Raw genomic sequence first — 18874 nt, forward strand, 5'->3', positions numbered from 1 at the left:
CTATATAAGACAGTCTTTCCTCGGCAGCACCGATAATATGTCTCCCTCTGCTCTCTGATGCTTCTATATAAGGCAGCCTTTCCTCGGCAGCACCGATAATATGTCTCCCTCTGCTCTCTAATACTTCTATATAAGACAGTCTTTCCTCGGCAGCACTGATAATATGTCTCCCTCTGCTCTCTGATGCTTCTATATAAGGCAGCCTTTCCTCAGCAGCACCGATAATATGTCTTCCTCTGCTCTCTAATACTTCTATATAAGACAGTCTTTCCTCGGCAGCACCGATAATATGTCTCCCTCTGCTCTCTAATACTTCTATATAAGACAGTCTTTCCTCGGCAGCACCGATAATATGTCTCCCTCTGCTCTCTGATGCTTCTATATAAGGCAGCCTTTCCTCAGCAGCACCGATAATATGTCTCCCTCTGCTCTCTGATGCTTCTATATAAGGCAGGCTTTCCTCGGCAGCACCGATAATATGTCTCCCTCTGCTCTCTAATACTTCTACTGTATATAAGACAGCCTTTCCTCGGCAGCACCGATAATATGTCTTCCTCTGCTCTCTAATACTTCTATATAAGACAGTCTTTCCTCGGCAGCACCGATAATATGTCTCCCTCTGCTCTCTAATACTTCTATATAAGACAGTCTTTCCTCGGCAGCACCGATAATATGTCTCCCTCTGCTCTCTGATGCTTCTATATAACGCAGCCTTTCCTCGGCAGCACCGATAATATGTCTCTCTCTGCTCTCTGATGCTTCTATATAAGGCAGCCTTTCCTCGGCAGCACTGATAATATGTCTCTCTCTGCTCTCTGATGCTTCTATATAAGGCAGCCTTTCCTCTGGAGGTAACATTGTGCTTGAGCAATCCCGGTGAGATTAAGTGCTGAAATTACAAGCTCAATAGAAATAAGCTTGTAAGAACTGTGAGTGCTCAACCACCTCTTCTAAACTATAGTAGTGGCTGGTATCCTAGGCAATGAGCCATATAACCGGAGATTATGAACTAGAATATTATCTGCATTAGTGGCATAAGTGACCAGAAAATAGTTTAGAATGGGCCTTGTATATAAAACAGTTGTAAGCAAACTGTTCACTTTTCATTTCTACTTGACCATGGAGTAAATAAATGATAAAAAGGAATTAGGGTGCTTTCACACTGCGTTTTTGCCCACGTTCGTTGTTCCCATCGGGACTTACGTCTGGATCATCCTCAAAGCAGGATTTGGAGTATGCGGGGCAACTGACTATAATGATGCCAACAGAGTCAACGTGTGCTCTGCCGTGCATCATTTCCGGGGTAAACGCCTACTGGAGGCGGACACCAAGACACAGTCTGCTAAATCTGAGTGTCCGCCTCTAGGAGGCGCTCTATACTTTACAATACTTGTCAGTTGAAAGCCTCAAAAGACGTCTTGGCATATTTTTGTGCGCTCTGCATTTTTTCTTAAAAAAACCCTACTTTCTGCACTGTTGAATGTAGCTAAAACATGTCTGTAAGGTGCCAATAAAAAAGACGCCCCAAAAACTATGGAAAAACTGTTAAAAAACTGACAAAAAAGCTCAAATGACAAATAAATGCTACAAAATACTTCTGGAAAGTAAATGCCAGCGTTTCCAGAAGTATCTTCCTCTTGGAAAACTTGGCCAGTTCACCCACCTATCCTTATATGGGCACTGTATGGAAAGTATTATTTGTCAGTAATGGAACTATATTTGAGCACCACCATATGGCAGCATTATATAGATTTTGGAAAAGTCCGGTTGTGTTTTCTTTTCGTGTGTTATTTCCTTTTAAATGACCCAGCTGTGAAGTATGGACATTTCGATAAATGTGATGTAAATTCTATTCTGTAACATGCATATATACTATATGTTCAGAACAATATTAGAAATATTAAAAGCATAATTCAATATGTATTACCTGGATAATGTCAGAAGTTTAAAAGAACTTTGCTGTGGATCACCTGTGAGTCAGTCAATCTCACATTAAGGGCCACACGAATGTCCTAAATCTGATTACACAACTCCATGGGCTTCACGCTTTCTGACTAATCACATGGTTTATATGCAGCCAACTCCTTTCCAGGGATGTACATAGGAGTCATAGGGGACCCATTACAAGTCCCAAAATGGGCCAAGTAAGAGATCTACCTAATGCGCCCCATTATTGAAATAAATGTCTAAGATTAATTGTTTGTACATAATTCCATGATGACCTAATTACACATATTAAAGGGTATGCTTCACAATAAAATAAGGCATGCTCACTAGCTTCAACCTGCGAAGACGTCCCGTTCTTCAGTCACCTGACAGGTCTTGGCATTAACTGTAGATGAGTGAAGAACAGGGCATCATCGATTACTGATCCAGAGCAGCAGCCATTGCTGGATCCCTAGGTTTTGAGGTTCTGAGACTCATTTTATTGTTTTAAATCCATCTCTGCCATTTAGAAGATTTTTTTTACTAGGTTGGATAACCCCTTTAAGCACAATGGGATTTGTGCAAGTCTGTGAGCCTCTCCTAGTGGTGGCTGCAGGTAGTTATTAAGACAATGTCATGGCAAGCAGGGCTAGCAATGGCCTTCTAGGTCCCACTCACACCACTGGTTGCAGAATCGTTGCAGTCCCTGACGCATTGATATTTAGCAAAGCCTTTTACAATGTTGAGCAGCATTACTGAAATATTCTAAGCACAGTCAAATCACGGAATGTATAAGAGGCCATAATTTAGTTCTGCCACTGGGCACACGCAGTAGATTGGTTATTTTTCCCATAAACTGCACTTTCTAGTTTTATAATGGTAAAAGCAAACGAAAACCAAGTGTTCATTCTCCAATTAACTGCCAACAGGTATCATATCTAGACTTGAATCTGAGGACTTGTTAAAGAACCAAGTACCAGGAAGTTTTCTGCTTCGAGTTAGTGAAAAAATCCAAGGGTATGTCCTCTCCTACCGTTCTGAAGATGGATACATGCACTTTATGATAGATGCTTCTGGAACATCATATAGCTTTTTGGGAGTAGACCAGCTTCAGCATGCTACCCTGGCTGACCTTGTTGACTACCACAAGGTAAGTAAATAGTACTACTGCTGAACCATCCCAATGTACAAGATTGGCCTAAAAAATGTTCCACTTTTCTGCAAATATAAATATACATTCTACACACCTCCCAACTTCGAAATGATAAGAAAGAGGGACACACAATGTGGCATGCATGTCGAGCTGTGCCAATTTGTATCTCACACTTGGCTTGTACTCTAATATTGCCCAGTCTTTTCTATGTGCCTAGAGAGAAATATTTTCCTTGTGATGCTCAGTAGTGTTTCCTCATTCCACAGTGACCCCATACACAATATGATGTCCCCAAAGTACATTCCTCCATCACATTATGATAATTCCCACACCAACATAGCTACATTAACAAACACACAACTCTGCTACATCAACACACAACTCTGCTGCATCAACACACACATCTCTAGTACAGCAACACATAAACACACAACTCTGCTGCATCAACACACACATCTCTAGTACAGCAACACACAAACACACAACTCTGCTGCATCAACACACACATCTCTAGTACTGAAACACATAAACACACAACTCTGCTGCATCAACACACACATCTCTAGTACAGCAACACACAAACACAACTCTGCTGCATCAACGCACACATCTCTAGTACAGCAACACACAAACACACAACTCTGCTGTATCAACACACACAACTCTAGCAATGCAACACAGAAATACACAACTCTGCTGCATCAACACACATCTCTAGTACAGCAACACACAAACACACAACTCTGCTGCATCAACACACACATCTCTAGTACTGAAACACATAAACACACAACTCTGCTGCATCAACACACACATCTCTAGTACAGCAACACACAAACACAACTCTGCTGCATCAACGCACACATCTCTAGTACAGCAACACACAAACACACAACTCTGCTGTATCAACACACACAACTCTAGCAATGCAACACACAAATACACAACTCTGCTGCATCAACACACATCTCTAGTACAGCAACACACAAACACACAACTCTTCTGCATCAACACACACATCTCTAGTACAGCAACACACAAACACACAACTCTGCTGCATCAACACACACATCTCTAGTACTGAAACAAAAACACACAACTCTGCTGCATCAACACACACATCTCTAGTACAGCAACACACAAACACACAACTCTGTTGCATCAACACACACAACTCTAGCACAGCAACACACAAACACACAACTCTGCTGTATCAACACACACAACTCTAGCAATGCAACACACAAATACACAACTCTGCTGCATCAACACACACAACTCTAGCACAGAAACACACAAATACACAACTCTGCTGCATCAACACACAACTCTAGTACAGCAACACACAAACACACAACTCTGCTGCATCAACACACACATCTCTAGTACAGCAACACACAAACACACAACTCTGCTGCATCAACACACACATCTCTAGTACAGAAACACATAAACACACAACTCTGCTGCATTAACACACACATCTCTAGTACAGCAACACACAAACACACAACTCTGCTGCATCAACACACACAACTCTAGCACAGCAACACACAACTCTGCTGCATCAACACACATCTCTAGTACAGCAACACACAAACACACAACTCTGCTGCATCAACGCACACATCTCTAGTACAGCAACACACAAACACACAACTCTGCTGTATCAACACACACAACTCTAGCAATGCAACACACAAATACACAACTCTGCTGCATCAACACACACAACTCTAGAACAGCAACACACAACTCTGCTGCATCAACACACACATCTCTAGTACAGCATCACACAAACACACAACTCTGCTGTATCAACACACACAACTCTAGCAAAGAACACACAAACACACAACTCTGCTGCATCAACACACACAACTCTAGCACAGCAACACACAAACACACAACTCTGCTGCATCAAAACACACATCTCTAGTACAGCAACACACAAACACACAACTCTGCTGCATCAACACACACACCTCTAGTACAGAAACACATAAACACACAACTCTGCTGCATCAACACACACATCTCTAGTACAGCAACACACAAACACACAACTCTGCTGCATCAACACACACAACTCTAGCACAGCAACACACAAACACACAACTCTGCTGCATCAACACACATCTCTAGTACAGCAACACACAAACACACAACTCTGCTGCATCAACACACGCATCTCTAGTACAGCAACACACAAACACACAACTCTGCTGTATCAACACACACAACTCTAGCAATGCAACACACAAATACACAACTCTGCTGCATGAACACACACAACTCTAGAACAGCAACACACAACTCTGCTGCATCAACACACACATCTCTAGTACAGCAACACACAAACACACAACTCTGCTGTATCAACACACACAACTCTAGCAATGCAACACACAAATACACAACTCTGCTGCATCAACACACACAACTCTAGCACAGAAACACACAAACACACAACTCTGCTGCATCAACACACATCTCTAGTACAGCAACACACAAACACACAACTCTGCTGCATCAACACACACATCTCTAGTACAGCAACACACAAACACACAACTCTGCTGCATCAACACACACATCTCTAGTACAGAAACACATAAACACACAACTCTGCTGCATCAACACACACATCTCTAGTACAGCAACACACAAACACACAACTCTGTTGCATCAACACACACAACTCTAGCACAGCAACACACAAACACACAACTCTGCTGCATCAACACACATCTCTAGTACAGCAAAAAACACACACACAACTCTGCTGCATCAACACACACATCTCTAGTACAGCAACACACAAACACAACTCTGCTGCATCAACGCACACATCTCTAGTACAGCAACACACAAACACACAACTCTGCTGCATCAACACACACAACTCTAGCACAGCAACACACAAACACACAACCCTGCTGCATCAACACACATCTCTAGTACAGCAACACACAAACACACAACTCTGCTGCATCAACAAACACATCTCTAGTACAGCAACACACATACACACAACTCTGCTGCATCAACGCACACATCTCTAGTAAAGCAACACACAAACACACAACTCTGCTATATCAACACACACAACTCTAGCAATGCAACACACAAATATACAACTCTGCTGCATCAACTCTCACAACTCTAGAACAGCAACACACAACTCTGCTGCATCAACACACACATCTCTAGTACAGCAACACACAAACACACAACTCTGCTGTATCAACACACACAACTTTAGCAAAGCAACACAAACACACAACTCTGCTGCATCAACACGCACAACTCTAGCACAGCAACACACAACTCTGCTGCATCAACACACACATCTCTAGTACAGCATCACACAAACACACAACTCTGCTGTATCAGCACACACAACTCTAGCAAGGCACACAAACACACAACTCTGCTGCATCAACACACACAACTCTAGCACAGCAACACACAAACACACAACTCTGCTGCATCAACACACACATCTCTAGTACAGCAACACACAAACACACAACTCTGCTGCATCAACACACACATCTCTAGTACAGAAACACATAAACACACAACTCTGCTGCATCAACACAGACATCTCTAGTACAGCAACACACAAACACACAACTCTGCTGCATCAACACACACAACTCTAGCACAGCAACACACAAACACACAACTCTGCCGCATCAACACACATCTCTAGTACAGCAACACACAACTCTGCTGCATCAACACACACATCTCTAGTACAGCAACACACAAACACACAACTCTGCTGCATCAACGCACACATCTCTAGTACAGCGACACACAAACATATAACTCTGCTGTATCAACACACAACTCTAGCAATGCAACACACAAATACACAACTCTGCTGCATCAACACACATTTCTAGTACAGCAACATACAAACACACAACTCTGCTGCATCAACACACACAACTCTAGCAATGCAACACACAAGTACACAACTCTGCTGCATCAACACACACAACTCTAGCACAGAAACACACAAACACACAACTCTACTGCATCAACACACATCTCTAGTACAGCAACACACAAACACACAACTCTGCTGTATCAACACACACAACTCTAGCAATGCAACACACAAATACACATCTCTGCTGCATCAACACACACAACTCTAGCACAGAAACACACAAACACACAACTCTGCTGCATCAACACACATCTCTAGTACAGCAACACACAAACACACAACTCTGCTGCATCAACACACACATCTCTAGTACAGCAACACATAAACACACAACTCTGCTGCATCAACACACACATCTCTAGTACAGCAACACACAAACACACAACTCTGCTGCATCAACACGCACAACTCTCGCAATGCAACACACAAATACACAACTCTGCTGCATCAACACACATCTCTAGTACAGCAACACACAAACACACAACTCTGCTGCATCAACACACACATCTCTAGTACAGCAACACACAAACACACAACTCTGCTGCATCAACGCACACATCTCTAGTACAGCAACACACAAACACACAACTCTGCTGTATCAACACACACAACTCTAGCAATGCAACACACAAATACACAACTCTGCTGCATCAACACACACAACTCTAGCACAGAAACACACAAACACACAACTCTGCTGCATCAACACACATCTCTAGTACAGCAACACACAAACACACAACTCTGCTGCATCAACACACACATCTCTAGTACAGCAACACACAAACACACAACTCTGCTGCATCAACACACGCATCTCTAGTACAGCAACACACAAACACACAACTCTGCTGCATCAACACACACATCTCTAGTACAGCAACACACAAACACACAACTCTGCTGCATCAACACGCACAACTCTAGCAATGCAACACACAAATACACAACTCTGCTGCATCAACACGCACAACTCTAGCACAGCAACACACTACTGCATCAACACACACATCTCTAGTACAGAAACACATAAATACACAACTCTGCTGCATCAACACACACAACTCTAGTACAGCAAAACACAACTCTGCTGCATTAACATGCACAACTCTAGCACAGCAACACACAACTCTGCTGCGTCAACACACACATCTCTAGTACAGCAACACACAAACACACATCTCTGCTGCATCAACACACACAACTCTAGCACAGCAACACACAAACACACAACTCTGCTGCATCAACACACACATCTCTAGTACAGCAACACACAACTCTGCTGCATCAACACACACATCTCTAGTACAGCAAAACACAAACACACAACTCTGCTGCATCAACACACACAACTCTAGCACAGCAACACACACACAACTCTGCCGCATCAACACACATCTCTAGTACAGCAACACACAAACACACAACTCTGCTGCATCAACACACACATCTCTAGTACAGCAACACACAAATACACAACTCTGCTGCATCAACGCACACATCTCTAGTACAGCAACACACAAACACACAACTCTGCTGTATCAACACACACAACTCTAGCAATGCAACACACAAATACACAACTCTGCTGCATCAACACACAACTCTAGCACAGAAACACACAAACACACAACTCTGCTGCATCAACACACATCTCTAGTACAGAAACACACAAACACACAACTCTGCTGCATCAACACACACATCTCTAGTACAGCAACACACAAACACACAACTCTGCTGCATCAACGCACACATCTCTAGTACAGCAACACACAAACACACAACTCTGCTGTATCAACACACACAACTCTAGCAATGCAACACACAAATACACAACTCTGCTGCATCAACACACACAACTCTAGCACAGAAACACACAAACACACAACTCTGCTGCATCAACACCCATCTCTAGTACAGCAACACACAAACACACAACTCTGCTGCATCAACACACACATCTCTAGTACAGCAACACACAAACACACAACTCTGCTGCATCAACACACACATCTCTAGTACAGCAACACACAAACACACAACTCTGCTGCATCAACACACACATCTCTAGTACAGCAACACACAAACACACAACTCTGCTGCATCAACACGCACAACTCTAGCAATACAACACACAAATACACAACTCTGCTGCATCAACACGCACAACTCTAGCACAGCAACACACTACTGCATCAACACACACATCTCTAGTACAGAAACACATAAATACACAACTCTGCTGCATCAACACACACAACTCTAGTACAGCAAAACACAACTCTGCTGCATTAACACGCACAACTCTAGCACAGCAACACACAATTCTGCTGCGTCAACACACAACTCTAGCACAGCAACACACAACTCTGCTGCATCAACACACACATCTCTAGCACAGCAACACACAACTCTGCTGCATTAACACGCACAACTCTAGCACAGCAACACACAACTCTGCTGCATCAACATGCACAACTCTAGTACATCAACACATAAACACGCAACACTGCCTCATCAATGAGCACAACATTGTTATATCGACACACAACTCACACAGACAGACATGCAGCTTTCCTGCGTTAAAGCATAAAGACACACTTACATACCCTGCATGTGTCCTGCTCCACCTTTCTGCTGGCTAGTCATGTATCCTGACACTGTCGTGTGACCTAAAGGTCCCGGTATGATCTTCAGTCTTTACATAGACTTAATGGTGGTCCACTGTTATATTTAGCTGTATCAGTGTCCTGAAGACACAGATACAATTGAAGTCAGGACAAACTCTTGACCTGGCAGGACAGCTCTCCAAATTTGGGACAATCTCACTGGATCCGGGATGGCTAGAAGGTATGCACTATTGAAGATGCTGCATTACGCTCTGCTTGCATCATACATTGTCTTTCAGGAGTTTGTACTAATAGCAGGATGAATAAGGAAAATTGGGCTGATTTGGTTTCTTATAAAATGTTTCAAAACAATACATAATTTATTTCTCTTTTAAAGATGAACTTGTCAGTTCACATTTGTAAAAATATACAGTAAATCCAACCAATGTTCATACAGTCAGACAGCATATTTCCATCACACAGTGACATGCTCAAGAGGGAGTGGGGGTAACGTCAGAACGAAGGATGCTTGTCACCAAAGAGGCGGGCTCTGGCCTTTCCTTCAGGGGCTTTCATTGCGGCAGACCTAACGACCGATATTGGGCCCCTAAGTTAGGGAGAACACAGTGCCAAATAATGAGTCATCGATGGCAACACCAACTGGATTTCTAAGGTATTAGCATCCTTCATCACACTGCTCAAGGTGATTTACAGGCCTTTCACTAAGCACACACAGATGCAAATAGAGGGGCGAGGGAGAAGCTGGCCGGGGGGTGGCACTAACGCTGGGATATTTGAGAGAAAAACATACCTAGCTGCAATTGTGCCCCAAGGCTCTGATTCATGCTGCTCATGGTTATGTCAGCATTAATTAACAGGTTCTGTTTAATTTCATACACACTGCACAACATAATTGGTTGCAGATTTCACATTTTAGAAACCCCTTCAGATAATTTTCTATATGCATACAATATCACAATATATTGAAAGCTTTTTAATTATATTTATTGTGTGAAGTGGGATACTTAGGAGGTATTCTCATGTTATTAAATTAGTTTAGTTAGACAGCAGGAAAATATGCAAATTTGCAAATGACTTGCTTATTTTATCTGCATCATATCTCCTGCTGGGAGAACTGTTATCATACATAGTGTATACCTTGTTTCCATTGAGTTCGATCACTAGTGCTTGGCCAAGTGTACACAGTAGTTTCATTCCAGGAGAGGACTTAACTCCTAACATTGCAGACATCTCTCTCCAGCACATTTGATTGTACAGGGGTTAGCAGTTTACCTCCCTCTCTGCTCCTAACCAACCTGCTCTTACAAATCTTGCAAAATCACCAGCCCCCAGCATCGGCAGCTTCCAGAGCAATTCTCCTAATGACAGCACTCACTCTCCTGAGCCATTGCTTGTTCACCTTCACTGCTTTCACTATAGCTAATTATACTTATAGCGATGTAAACTCAGAACAAACCACTGTTCGCTGTGTGTCACAGTAGAACTATAAAACTCAACCCAAGTTCTTCTAATGTTACAGCTCTGTTACTAGTGAGAACTGTCATTCAAAGAGGAGTGCCCTTGGGCCCCCCACCCCAGAAGCCAGGAAATTAGGAAACAGCAGCTATGAGATGCTCAAGAGATAACTTGAGAATACCCATCTAAATTGGATCTGTTATGTGCCCAAATTCAATTAACGTTCAGATATAAGATTAATCTGCTGGCTAATAGTGTTTCTATTCTCTCTGGTTGACGAACTGAAAGTGCAATTACTGGGAAAAGGTAAAGTTTATTTCTCAGGTGAGCCATAGAGGTGTGCAGAGAGCAGCTTCTTTCACCGCATGCAACACTGCTCACTGTATTAGCGGCGACTGTAAGCACACCCCAGCATTTTGATTGACAGCTCACACTGTACAGCGTGCGATCACATAATTACAGTTGACACTCACTGTGTACCGAGTAGAGACTGTAGCCGTCTGAGGTGACCACAGTGGTAGTCATGGTGAGGGGCTGTTGTGTTCCCACACCCTAGCACCCCACAAGAAAATAATGTCCCATCTGTGTTGTAGTGTGTGAATATTGGAGAACACTTACTGCTTGTCCTGTGGATTCCATCCATCTCACAGTTCCAATTCTGGATGCAGATTCACAGAAAAGCACAGACACCTGGTTCTTTTCCAACAACTCAATTTTACTTAATTCTTTCAGTTCAGTTCCAGTCACAGGTACAATACAATGAGAATAAGTGACAGTCTTTACTGCCTGCTATCTCCCTCTCTCTGCTGGCACTTCTTGCCCCAGGGATGTCCCGTCCGGCTTCGCATCTCTGCTTCAGGAAAATGGCTGCCGCGATCTCCATCTGCGCACGCGCGGCATCCTGCGGCCATTTTCCTGAAGCCGCGGCCAGCAGAGCGCCGCTTCTGCGCACGCGCGGTCAAAGGAAGAGGGCCGCCCCCACGATCACCAATGAAATAGCGCACATCGCGCTCTTTTCACTCCCCTGTGCAGTGGATTCGGGACCTTGGACATGCGCACACCACTACGCCACCAACGGAAAACTAAGCAAGATCTGGGGGAAGACACCACGCCCATCTGACCAGACCAGCCTGATTGACAGGCGAAAACGACTACTTTGGTAACGTATTTCGGCAGCATAGGTGGGGAATCGGGGTCCACAAAATACACTATTGCAATGCACAGCTCAGGCCCTATTTAACAGTATTTTTATCTCATACGGAAAAAACGGGGTGACAGGTTCCCTTTAACTCACTAGTGACCTTCAGCCCCAGAACTCCTTTTGCGCTTTTCTTAATTTTCTGCAAACAGTGTAGCTCCAACCTTATCTGCATCCTTTTATCTCCAACTAACTCTAAACAGAAAGTGTTTCTCTGAATACTCCAATAACTACTCCTTCCCTTCCCAACTGGGAAAATCTCTAATCACTTTAACTATTTCTGCACTACAATGCCCTCCATTATATTACACCCAGTTTCTCACTTGCGTGTACAATGCGAGAAACTTGTGCAAGTCTCTTGCATCACTTCCTGTCACTGCTGCCGGTAGGTCGGACCGGAGCATTCAGCTGCATAGAAATACATGCAGCCACACACTCCGGTCCCGAGTGCCGACGGCAGTGCCGGGTATTGAGGCTAGAGACTCGTGTGAGTTTCTCGCATTGCACGCGCAAGTGTGACACCGGCTTTACCCTTATACTACTATACTAATTTCCTATCCTTCCCTATGCTTTATCATAAAATACATTTTTATATAAAAACATTGTATAACATCTTTCATGTTTTATACAAAAGTGCTTTATCAGGAAGGGATGAAGGGCATGAACTACTCCTGACATACCCACAGCCGCTTTGAGCACACCTTTATGACTGAAAGCCGTCAGCACCTGGGAGGAATAAAATTTATTTTCTCCTGTAACCGTGCTTTTAGTAAGATGGTCGAACAACATTGTAATGCTACTAACCTGCAGATTAACCATATATCTGCAGTTTAATAGGATTTGGGGAAACGATTGGTTTGGGGGCATGATTGGTTCCCTTTAAAGAGCATTAATATTCAATCATCAACAAATCAGTATAATTTTTACATTGTTCTTAAGCACTTTATACTTCATAGGTATATGTACAAAGAAGATAAGACATTACAGAACAACACACTATATAGCAATTCTATGAGAAATAGGGGTGACCCAAAATATACAGTCTAATAGGCAAGCCATCTTTTATAACAAAAAACATAACGTGGTATACAAAGATCTAGCCAGTCACCGACCAGTATCAGTGTATCTGAGGGATTAGGCTCTGAGAAAAAATGTAGAAAGGGAAAGCATAAGCAAAGAACTGTTACTGTACATTAATACATTAAGGCAGTGTTCCCCAACTCCGGTCCTCAAGAGCCACCAACAGGTCAGGTTTTCAGGATTTCCTTAGTATTGCTCAGGTGATAATTGCAGAACCTGCACAGGCAACAAGTCCATCACCTGGGCAATACTAAGCAAATCCTGAAAACATGACCTGTTGGTGGCTCTTGAGGACTGGAGTTGGGGAACACTGCATTAAGGAGTGTCATGCTCTGATCTACAAAGATGTGTTTTTGGGGCAAACTTTAGATGGTGGATGCCGAGAATTTACTAAATTGTCTAGCGTAGTTCATTCCAGAGAAGTGGTGCAGCACAAGAAAAGTGGGAGGTTTGCATTATGGAGGATGTGTGTCATAGATCAATAACAGTACAGAGACCATGGGTACGGTCATGGAGATACAATGATTAAATGTAGGGAGGGATTAAACTATGTCATTGCATTATGTAGGTATTGCAGGTGAAGTTATGCTCCAATATACTTACATTCTTTCTTCTTTTTTTTTTCATAGACAGAGCCTATCACCTCACTAGGGAAGGAGCTTCTACAGTACCCTTGTGGCCAGCCAAAGAACAGTTGTGATTACAGTGACCTCATCGAGTGAAGAGCCGGAAATGTGACTGCCTAGGAGAACAAATTAATTATTTCATGCACCCTGTTATTGTAACGGCTTTGTACAACCTACAGGCCACCAGGTTATGGGTTTGAGCAAAGGTCGATCCTATATAAGATACCCCCAGCTCATGAAAAAATTAACTAGTTGTTCTGTTAAAAAATATGTACATAAAATTGGAAGACATGGTCTGGATGGGTCCTGGACTTTTATTTTAAATAAATGCAGGAAAAAAATGCAGAATCAAGTTCCATGTAAGTTAGCAACTTACACATTTTTATATTTGAATGGTCTATCAAAAATAATGATTTTAAGCATATTTCATTAAAAAAATATTGATATGCAGCAGGTCACCTTTTGTTTTATGCTTGAAGCTTATCCATTGTATAAGGAACATGCATGCAATTTTCCAATATGTTTTCTGTATTATCAATTTCATAAGAATCTACATTGTTTATGTCCAGGGGATAAAAATGAGGAACACTCATGTGATAAACAAAAAGGTGTATGATTAGCTATAATATAGTTGTGAGTGCTTAGTTTTACCCATAAATAATAAACCCTCCAAATTTTACTAATTGGGACACCCATCAGATGTGTATGGGGGCCTCCTGACATCTCTCCTCCAACATCATTTTTGGGTGAAAGAATCAGGCATTTTGATTCTGATCTTTCTGTTCATGCCAAAGATAAGCTGCCATCAGGGGTGTCTAACAGCAGTTGCTTCCCTCTTCCCATATAGAACACATCTATGGTACGCATGCATGTCTGTGTGGATGGAAGAAATATGGATCTATTGTGTATAAGACCCTTAGAGCCATTCACATGTAAGATCATCACATGAACAACACTAATTTTTGTTGCTTTGCAATAAACAATGAATCTTAATCTTTATTTTTTTGTATAGCGCTAACATATTCCGCAGCGCTTAACAGTTTTCACACATTATCATCACTGTCCCCATTAGGGCTCACAGACTAAATTCCCTGTCAGTATGTCGGAGGAAACCCACGCAAACATGGGAAGAACATACAAACTCCTTGCAGATGTTGTCCTTTGTGGGGTTTGAACCCAGGACTCCAGCGCTGCAAGACAACAGTGCTAACCACTGAGCCACCGTGCTGCCCAATGAAAACAAACATTAAATTACAGAAATCTAAGATTGGGCAAGACCCTAATATTTTTTTTGTTAAAGCTGTGAAATGCCATGTAAATCCTATAAAAATTACTCCCTATATACAGTTAGGTTCAGAAATATTTGGACAATGACCAAATCTTTGTGATTTGGGCTCTGCTATTTTTTATTTAAAATAAAACAACTGAGATACAATTGAAGTATAGACTTCCAGGTTTAATTAAAGGGTGTAATGATGCTCCTCACTTGGGAGCGATATGAGGTATCACAGGAACCGTTTCTATTTATAAAGTTTATTGCAGTCCTCATAAACCACATCACAGGAAAACTCAAATACAGCCTTTGTCTGGAACAAAGTGAAACATAAAGGAAGAGTCCATACAATCCAGGAGGTCTGCAACCTCCACACACACTGACTTGTATGAGACAATCAGGCCTCATTTTTTCGAAGTGAACCACACTCAGGGGTGGAGATATGGTGAGCAGCCGTCTCTCCCAACTCTTCAGCTACTGTCAGGCAACCTGTCTTGGCCAACTAACTTCTTTTAGTCCTATATCTACTAAAGCATTACTCCAGGTTTATCTCCCATCTGCTATGTATCTGATAGCCACCTTCCAAAGAGTTGAATAAAAATATCCTGTGAAACATTTAGGAATTGCAACCATTTTTCCACAAAGCCTCCTCATTCCAGGAGCTCAAAAGTAATTGGACAAATTAACTTGACCCTGGTATTGTCGAAGGTGTAGTTTATCTGGCAGTAAAACCACCCCCACCCCTTCATTTTTCTATACTCTGTAGCCCACCAACTATCACCCCTATCCCAATAAAAACACGACTAGATTTAATTCTTTCGAATGATATAGGCCACAGTAGCCTTTTTTTATTAAACATATAACAATAAATACATTGATAACAAAACAATAACATTTTAAAGGCTAGAAGGAGTCCTAGGAGCCCCAAGAATCCCCATTCACCAGATTCAAAAGATATTAACACCAAAAACAGAGGAGCCATATGCCAAAATGGATCCCCAAAACAAATTTCCACCAACTCCCAGGACTCCCCCCAGCCGCCACAACGAGAGGCCTTTGAACCCCTCAAAGGCCCGAGACCCCACCACACCGAAAAAATATGGCCCGCTCAATGCCCTCCTGAATACCAAGGGCCCAAAAATCCATTCCCACCGCGTTCAAATGAACTCCATCGGCCAACCAAAAGGCCCCTTCCCCTTTTTCCACCTCAAAATGTCGCACCGCAACACCTCCATTCCTGGCCACAAACCCGGACACCGCCCGATTAACCTTTATCCGGGCTTTATTCAACTTATCCAATGACCTCATATTCCTCCATCGTTTCCGCGGCACGATTTCCGACCAAACAATGGTCAAACCCGGTAGAGGACCCATAAACGCAAACAATCCTGCTTGATATCTTTTATCAAGTCCCTAAAGGGTCGGGCCCCCAAATCATTTCCCCCGACGTGCAAAACTAGAATATTAGGAACCCTGTCCAACTGGACACTGTCATTAATCTCTTTTAGAACTCTATACCATACCATCCCACTAAAACGCAGCCAACGAATTACCACCACGTCGCGATCAAAACCCAATTGTCTCCCCTCGTTCCGCACGTCGGCGCACCGTGCTCCCCAATGGACATACGAATGGGCGAAAATCCACACCAACAAAGGCAGGGGACCTGAAAAAACACAAAGCAGAAACTCAAAATCAGCACAACCGATGTAGAAGCCTTACAGCCCCCCACCTGCCAAAACAACACCACCAGCCACCACTTTACGGGCACACGTAGCTCCGATATCTATCTGACTGCCACCTGCCAATGCGCTGGATAGCCGGAGCACCAAGTCCCCCCAACGCTGCATCCATCGCTGCCCCAATCCTAAAAGAGTGAGGAGCAAAACAAGCCTCGTCCAGGCCCAGCAGCCCAATCGCCTTTCTGAAAATCACCGTAAATTGATACCGGGACAACAAGGATCCATCCATATGGCATAATAACGACCGGTCCCGACTGGGCCGAAACTCCCAAAAATTTGCCAGGCAGGTAACTGGATACATAACCGACCCCGGAACTGAACCCAACACGATCCTACTACCCCTACCTTCTTGATCAGACTTTGAATGCCGCAACCACAGCTCAACCCTGCCCGCTGATAAAAACACATCGCGAGCCAACAAACCCCCCATAACTTTTTTGCTAGGTGAAACCAACTCACCAATACGCAATGCCCCAAAAAAGGCTAAAGAAAAAGCTAAACGAAATAAACACAATTCAAAAACCGACACACACAACGAAGGCAAAACCCCGCCCAACCTTTCCAACAAGCTAAAAGAAACGGGACGTCTAGCATCCATACGCCGCGGCCGCTGCCGAAAACCCTTTACCGCTTGCTTCACCAGAAAGATCTTGGTTAAATCCTTTTGACCACGCAATTTAAAGCCGAATGCCAAGGCCAACATGACTCGCGACACTTTAGCGGAAGACCAACCTGCTGAAGCTCCCCGACTCAACCAAGACAACAACACCCCAGCCTGCTCTTACTCGCTCGACCCACACCCAGCATCATGCAACACTTCCACCCAATCCAGCCAAGTAGCCTGGTAAGCCTCCCACATTCTGGGAGCCAACGACGACTTGATCAACGCCTCTGCATCTTGGACACCACAAGCCAAAGTTCTGCAGGGCATTCCAACCCAACGACCTCCGCATCCGGAGCCAGTAACCAAAAATGATCGAACTGTGAACGAGAGAGAGAGCCGGCAATGGAATTATGAGTACCAGGAACATGCGTCGCAGTTACATGCGCGTTCAAATTCAAACACGATAAGACCAACTGCCTCAGCACCCGCACAAACGGGGGAGACGAAGCCGACAGATTGTTTATCGCACAAACCACCCCCATCTTGTCACAGTAAAACCGAACCCGCCTGTTCCGAAAAACCTGCTGCCACAAATGTACCGCCACCAAAATGGGAAAAATTTCCAAGAGTGCGATATTCCGAACCAGGCCAGAAGAAATCCAAGATGCAGGCCACGTTGCTGCGCACCATTGCCCCCGAAAATACGCACCGAAACCTGACCCTCCGGCTGCATCCGTAAACAAGTCCAACGACTCGTTATCAACCACTCCCTCAAGGAACAACGACCGGCCATTATAATTCTGTAAGAACCTACTCCACACCGCCAAGTCCTCTTTATGGTCCGCTGACAACCGTACAAAGTGATGGGGAGCACAAACCCCCGCCGTAGCCATGGCCAATCTCCTAGAAAAAACTCTGCCCATGGGAATAATTCAACAAGCAAAATTAAGTTTCCCAAGGAGCGATTGCAAATCCCTTAATGACAACTTCCTCACACAAGCCCGCAGCACCTCCTCACGCAAACAAACCTAAATTCCTACTGAATGGTATCGATCACGATACCTAGAAAACATAAACACGTGCTTGGGCCCTCCATTTTGCCCCGAGCCAAAGGGACTCCAAAACGATGTGCCACCAATTCAATCGCTCTCAGAATCGTTTGACAACGATCAGACCCAGCCGGGCCCACGCACAAAAAGTCATCCAGATAGTGAATG

General features: G+C 43.5%; 1 protein-coding gene across 1 annotated transcript in view; it reads left to right on the plus strand.

The window, feature by feature from the left end:
* SH2D4A (SH2 domain containing 4A) overlaps nt 1–14488 on the plus strand; it is a 94496-nt gene extending 80008 nt beyond the window's left edge. Inside the window, exons 9-10 of the mRNA XM_077274216.1 lie at nt 2856–3076; nt 14042–14488. Of these exons, the coding sequence (XP_077130331.1) occupies nt 2856–3076; nt 14042–14134 (314 nt within the window). The 3' untranslated portion in view covers nt 14135–14488. The remainder of the gene's footprint in view (nt 1–2855; nt 3077–14041) is intronic.
* The last annotated feature ends 4386 nt before the right edge of the window (nt 14489–18874 follow it).

The sequence above is a fragment of the Ranitomeya variabilis genome, chromosome 1, assembly GCF_051348905.1.
Source record: "Ranitomeya variabilis isolate aRanVar5 chromosome 1, aRanVar5.hap1, whole genome shotgun sequence".
In the NCBI taxonomy this organism is placed as follows: Eukaryota; Metazoa; Chordata; class Amphibia; order Anura; family Dendrobatidae; genus Ranitomeya; species Ranitomeya variabilis.